This window comes from Eretmochelys imbricata, chromosome 3, assembly GCF_965152235.1.
Source record: "Eretmochelys imbricata isolate rEreImb1 chromosome 3, rEreImb1.hap1, whole genome shotgun sequence".
Lineage (NCBI taxonomy): Eukaryota > Metazoa > Chordata > Testudines > Cheloniidae > Eretmochelys > Eretmochelys imbricata.
This window is the reverse complement of record NC_135574.1, coordinates 90,167,146-90,173,145: the sequence shown is the minus strand read 5'-3', so window position 1 is coordinate 90,173,145 and position 6,000 is coordinate 90,167,146. Positions and strand designations below refer to the sequence as shown.

Below are 6,000 nucleotides of genomic sequence, written 5' to 3'. Positions count from 1 at the left end.
TACCGCGGCCCCTCCATAAAATAACCTTCCGACCCTCCCACTGCCCTCTTTTGCATCAGGACCCCCAGTTTGAGAAACACTGGTCTTCCCCCTGTGAAATCTGTATAGTGTAGGGTAAAAGCACACAAAAGACCAGATTTCACAGTGGGGAGACCAGATTTCATGGTTTGTGATGCGTTTTTCATGGCCGTGAATTTGGTAGGGCCCTACTTATATGGCCCCATGTACCATATTTGGAAACAGTTATTAAAAACGGTCTCGGCTAACATGGTTGTGCTGGCCAGTGTGGACTATTTGTTAAAGATGTTTTAAGAAAGTTATTCTCCACCACACCAATCAGCACAGCTGTGTTACCTGAAGCCATTTTTAAAAACAGTGATTAAAAATGGTTTCATCATAAGAGAAAATACAAACAGGGCTCCTCTCTCTCTCTCTTTCGCTCTTCCTCATTCACTATAATAGCAGGATAAGATCACTCCACTTAGTTTTCTTTTCAATGATAAGGAGTCATGTGCCCTTTCATTGGTCGGCACCTTTGTCTGAGTGGTTTAATAAGAAACTGTTAAATAGATGTTGTGCAATTTCAAGACAAGTGATCCAGGAAGCCCCAAAGCCATAGAATGGATGGATTATAAACAAGGATTTTATTAACACTTAGAACATAGAAAACTTCCGCATTTCAATCTGGCATCTAAAATCCAAGGAATCTATGAGGCTGAGACAAGAAAAGTAGCAGACTGCCAGATGAAACTGTTGTTGAAGCTATGAGGAACTTTAACCTGTGGAAGCCTAAGATAGTCAGTCTTCTTTCTGTTTACTGCATATGGATTTCTACAGTATATTGTTCTTTCCTGATTAATTGTCAGAATTTATGTACAGGTGGCCTGGTAAGTTTTGGAAAAAATTATACTTAACTCTTAGATATATGATGGTTGTTACCACAATTAGCATTTTCTAATGCAAACCACTTTATTTGAAATTGTACGTAAAGAATCTATGTGAGCAAAACTGGGGGCTGAAATGATGTTTTTAAAATTGAGTTTGCAGTGGAAAAATGGATATCGTATCTATTAAAGGGGAAACCCAATTAATCATATTCCATCTGAATTTTATTTCCCCTCTGTTACAATGACACATCAGATTATTATAACTAGAAGAGACTACAGGAAAAAAAACAAACAAAAATTATTTTTTTCAGTTTCTTTTTTAATAGACTATCTAATCTACAGCTTTTGCTGTAAAATTAGCTAGTCAAAATAGCCTTCTATTTGTATGGGTCTTTCAGACAGCAACATGGAAGAATAAAACATTTTAAAAATAGGAAAGTGTAATTGTAAAATCACAACAATTGGCAGATTGTTAAGTGCAGATGTGGTATCTAAAACTGTCTAGCTTTCAAGTTGTTGGTGTCCCTTTAAGTAGAAGAGTGGGTTGTTATATCTTTAATCTTATGTTTTTGCAGTGTTCCTTTGGGTAGTGAAGTGGAATTTATTTGTTTTCCTTCTGCTGATGCATAAAGATGATAAGCCCAAACTCTTACTGAAACCTGATCAATAACTATGCTTCAAATTTCATTTTTATTTGGCTTACTATGTTGACTGATCTTGTCTAGAAGACCATGTACTTTTGCTCTGTAGAAATGATTTTGTGTGTCTTCTGACTAATTAGCTCTGTCAGTACTGAAAAATATACTGATTATGGACATGAAATGTACAGGATGGGTGTACCAGGTACACAATCTTATTAAAATGGCCAGTCTTTAAAACCTGTTTCTGATGCATAAAAGAGCCCTGGCAGCAGTGAAAGGGTTACTCATCTTTCCTGCTATGAGCTTAGGATGTAATAATATCCCGAACAAGGATTCTCTGATTAATTTTTAAATAAATTCTTGATGAGAAATGCTCTGTCACTCTTCATAGCACTCTTCTTTAAAAGCCAAACATGTGGCATCCATGTTCCATACGCCACTTAAAAATATTGTGACAGGTACTGAAATGAGAAAAAGCTGGTCTCAAGGTCAGTACAGTTCAGAGTTTCCATTTCCCCATCCAAAGGGTACATGTGTGATCACACCTGCTGTGGGACTGTTTTGCATCAGACGGGGGTTCTTAACCATTGCCACTCTATACGCCTCTTATCCTGCAATTGCTTGTGCATGTTCAACTTCTCTCATGAGACTAGTCCTATGCTTAGAGTTCAGCACATGCTGTAAGCGTTTGTAGGATCAAGTCCTATGACCCCACATTCACCTACTCAAAGCTGGTTAGATGCATCCCAGAATCATTTGCACTTCTGAAGAGGTGCTAGTCTTGCACACTTCAAACTATGTGCTCTGGGAATAGGAACCATAGTTCTGAGGCACTTTTGGTACCAGAAGAGAATCAGTTGCCATGTGATTAGGTACAGCCATTTCAGAAGGAGGCCAGAAGAAAAGCATTTGTTTTAAAGAAATAAAATCTATAACATGCATTTTGGAGGTCAGACCCAGTTGGACTTGTGCCATTTGTGTTCCAGGTTTGTTTATGAAGCATTTATTATTGTCTCAGTAAATCAGAATAAATCGGAGACTGCTCAGAGAAGAGTCACAAGAATGATTAAAGGATTGGAAAACATGCCTTATAGGGGCTCAATCTATGTAGCTTAGCAAAGACAAGGTTAATCACAGTATATAAATACATAGGGAATGGGAATTTGATAATGGGATCTTCAATTTAGAGACAATAGTATAGCAAGACCCAATAGCTGGAAGTTGAAGCTAGACAAATTCAGACTGGAAATAAGGCATAACATTTTAACACTGAAGATAATTAACCAGTAGAACAATTTACAGAGTGTCCTGGTGGATTCTCTGTCGCTAGCAATTTTTAAATCAAGATTTGATGTTCTTTTAAAAGATATGCAGTAGTTCAAAAGGAATTATTTTGGGGAAGCTCAGTGGCCTTCAGGAAGTCAGACTGGATGATCACAGTATTCCCTTCTGGCCTTAGAATCTATGAATCAGGAGACAAAGGTCCACATTCCTCCTTGAGATAACTTAATTGGCTCCAGCTGACTCCACCAACTTCCATATCCTAATGAGTCTATGATTCAAGCAAGCAAGAAGCAATTGACATTTCAATAATGGTTTTAAAAGTTTCGTGTGAGGGGGAAAAAAATGGAAGGAAGGAAGGAAAATGCTGCTATTTTTTTTTAGTGGAGGAAGTACTGAATATCTAAACTAACTTATAAATACATATATTTTTTCATTTACAGGAAGGAGAGCTTGTCATTAATACTTGCAATGTTAGTGACATCAGTGTAGCTGTGAGTAATGGTTTGCATTGTTACTTATATTATTTCTGTGTAGATAACTAGGGTGCAATGGTCACATTATCTGGTTATAGCTTTGTCAACATGGTGGATCATATTAAGACTTGACGTAAGTGGTGGCAATTCCATTGATTACAGATGAGTTACATCTAATTAGTGCAGGCCTGAATTTGGCATATTCTTAAAAAGACAGAGGTCATTTTTTTAAAAGTAAATTTGCCATAGTGGAGCATAGGTGCTCTATTCAGGCTCCTATTTCAATTCAGGCTCCTATTTCAATTCAAAAATTCAGAATGAAGAAATATTTGAGATAATTTGAGTCCCCATCAGAATCAGTGCTTCCATGTATAGGGTGACCATATTTCCTAAAGTACAAATGGGATGGCCCGGGGCTTGCCCGAGCTTGCCCTCCACCCCCACCCTCCCGGCCAGCAGGGTTTTACAGAGCTGCTGCCACTTGGGGCTGGAGCTGACTCCCCTTTTCACCCCCCCATGCCACCCAGGCTGGGGCTGAGCACCCGAGCCCTGTGCTGATGATGTCTGGGGCTGACCCCCACAAGCTCCATGCCTTCTGTGGCTGGGACTGGGGTTGAGTGGCCAAGCTCCATGCTTCCGGACTCTGGGCCTGGGCCTGGGTCCCGCTGCCTGGTGCCTCGCGTTGCCACCCCCACCCCCAATGTTCCTCTGTGCCCCACTTCCGGTTGCGCTCGACTTTTTTTGTAAACTGAGCATTTGTTCGTTTGCTCTTGCCAATTGATCAGTTTGCAAGAGCAAACTGGACAAATGCCCAAGAAATCAAAGATGTCAAAGAAATCAGGACAGCCAGCACAGAACTTAAAAAGGGGACTGTCCCGGCCAAAATGGGAAGTATGGTCACCCCACCCATGAGAGGCACATAATTGTTACTATTGCATTCTGGGTAGTCTAGTGAATTTAAAATAACACACCCATTTTATTTTCTCATAAATTTGACAGGGCGGAAACTGAAAATACTATTTTTAAGATGTTGTGTTAGACTTCTATAGAGCTATAAATGTTTGGGTTTATACTGGAGATCTCTACCAGTTAACACAAACTTTTGATGGGGTGATTTTTGGAAGGAGTAGCAGCCTTCAGGAGAGGTTCCCTTAGAGATCTTGGATCTCTAGCACAGTTCATCTTGATAGCCACAGGCCCCTTAAAGGCTCATTCCCACTTATTTGCTGGATGCATGGAGGATTCAATCATCAGTGTTATCCACAATCTCTAGTGAATTACAGTCTCTCTGCAAATGGCCTCGGGTACGGCTGGGGTTGGGGGTGGGGGGAAGGGGGAGGTGGCAGGGATCATAGAATCATAGAATATCAGGGTTGGAAGGGACCTCAGGAGGTCATCTAGTCCAACCCCCTGCTCAAAGCAGGACCAATCCCCAATTAAATCATCCCAGCCAGGGCTTTGTCAAGCCTGACCTTAAAAACTTCAAAGGAAGGCGATTCCACCACCTCCCTAGGTAATGCATTCCAGTGTTTCACCATACTCCTAGTGAAAAAGTTTTTCCTAATAGCCAACCTAAACCTCCTGCACTGCAACTTGAGACCATTACTCCTCGTTCTGTCATCTGCTACCACTGAGAACAGTCTAGATCCATCCTCTTTGGAACCCCCTTTCAGGTAGTTGAAAGCAGCTATCAAATTCCCCCTCATTCTTCTCTTCCACAGACTAAACAATCCCAGTTCTCTCAGCCTCTCCTCATAAGTCATGTGTTCCAGTCCCCTAATCATTTTTGTTGCCCTTCGCTGGACGCTTTCCAATTTTTCTACATCCTTCTTGTAGTGTGGGGCCCAAAACTGGACACAGTACTTCAGATGAGGCCTCACCAATGTCGAATAGAGGGGAACGATCACGTCCCTTGATCTGCTGTCAATGCCCCTACTTATACAGCCCAAAATGTCATTGGCCTTCTTGGCAACAACAGCATACTGTTGACTCATATCCAACTTCTCATCCACTGTAACCCCTAGGTCCTTTTCTGCAGAACTGCTGCCTAGCCATTCAGTCCCTAGTCTGTAGCAGTGCATGGGATTCTTCCGTCCTAAGTGATCATGTGAGCATGAAAAGCTAGATAGTCACAATGTTTACTTGGCCATGCAGCAGTGCCCCCTTACTCACCTAGGTGTCTTTGCTCAGATCGAGAGTTGTCAGTTGTCATGATTTTCTTACCCTTTGTGATTTTGGTGTTTTTTGTAAAGCCCCAGCTCTTGGAGTCAGGTGATTGTGAAAGAATGTCAACTTTCTTTTTTTTAAAAAAAGGAAGTTTGTAGAGTTCCTGGATGGAGAGAAAAGATTTAAATGTAATTAACACAATTTCAAAACCAGAAGATAAATAAAAAAATCCAACATTTATTATTATTTTTTTTAAGTCTCATGATGTTAAGCCAATGTTATGATTTTTGGAGGGTCCGTTTGTGAATGTTTTGGGCTGTTTATGGCAAATTTGTTCCTTCTCTCTCTATCAGTGAGTCAGGAGTAGACTTGAAAGGACCACTTGCTCCACCCTGGCCAGATCAAGGAAAGAGCTTTATGATGAGGGTGAATTAATTAATTTACTTCCTTCCTGGAGCAAAAGAGAAACTGGGGCTCCCTTGGCCAAAATTCATTCTTTGCTTTGTTCCTGGAGCTTTGCAGCAGGTACCATCCCACTCTCAGGGCAAA

General features: G+C 40.8%; 1 protein-coding gene across 1 annotated transcript in view; it reads left to right on the top strand.

Annotated features, from left to right (window-relative positions):
- The first annotated feature begins 1,697 nt into the window (after positions 1 to 1,697).
- Positions 1,698 to 6,000, top strand: part of ROS1 (ROS proto-oncogene 1, receptor tyrosine kinase) — a 98,702-nt gene continuing 94,399 nt past the window's right edge. The window contains 2 exon segments of the mRNA XM_077812140.1: positions 1,698 to 1,730; positions 3,253 to 3,303. Coding sequence (XP_077668266.1) covers positions 1,698 to 1,730; positions 3,253 to 3,303 — 84 coding nt within the window.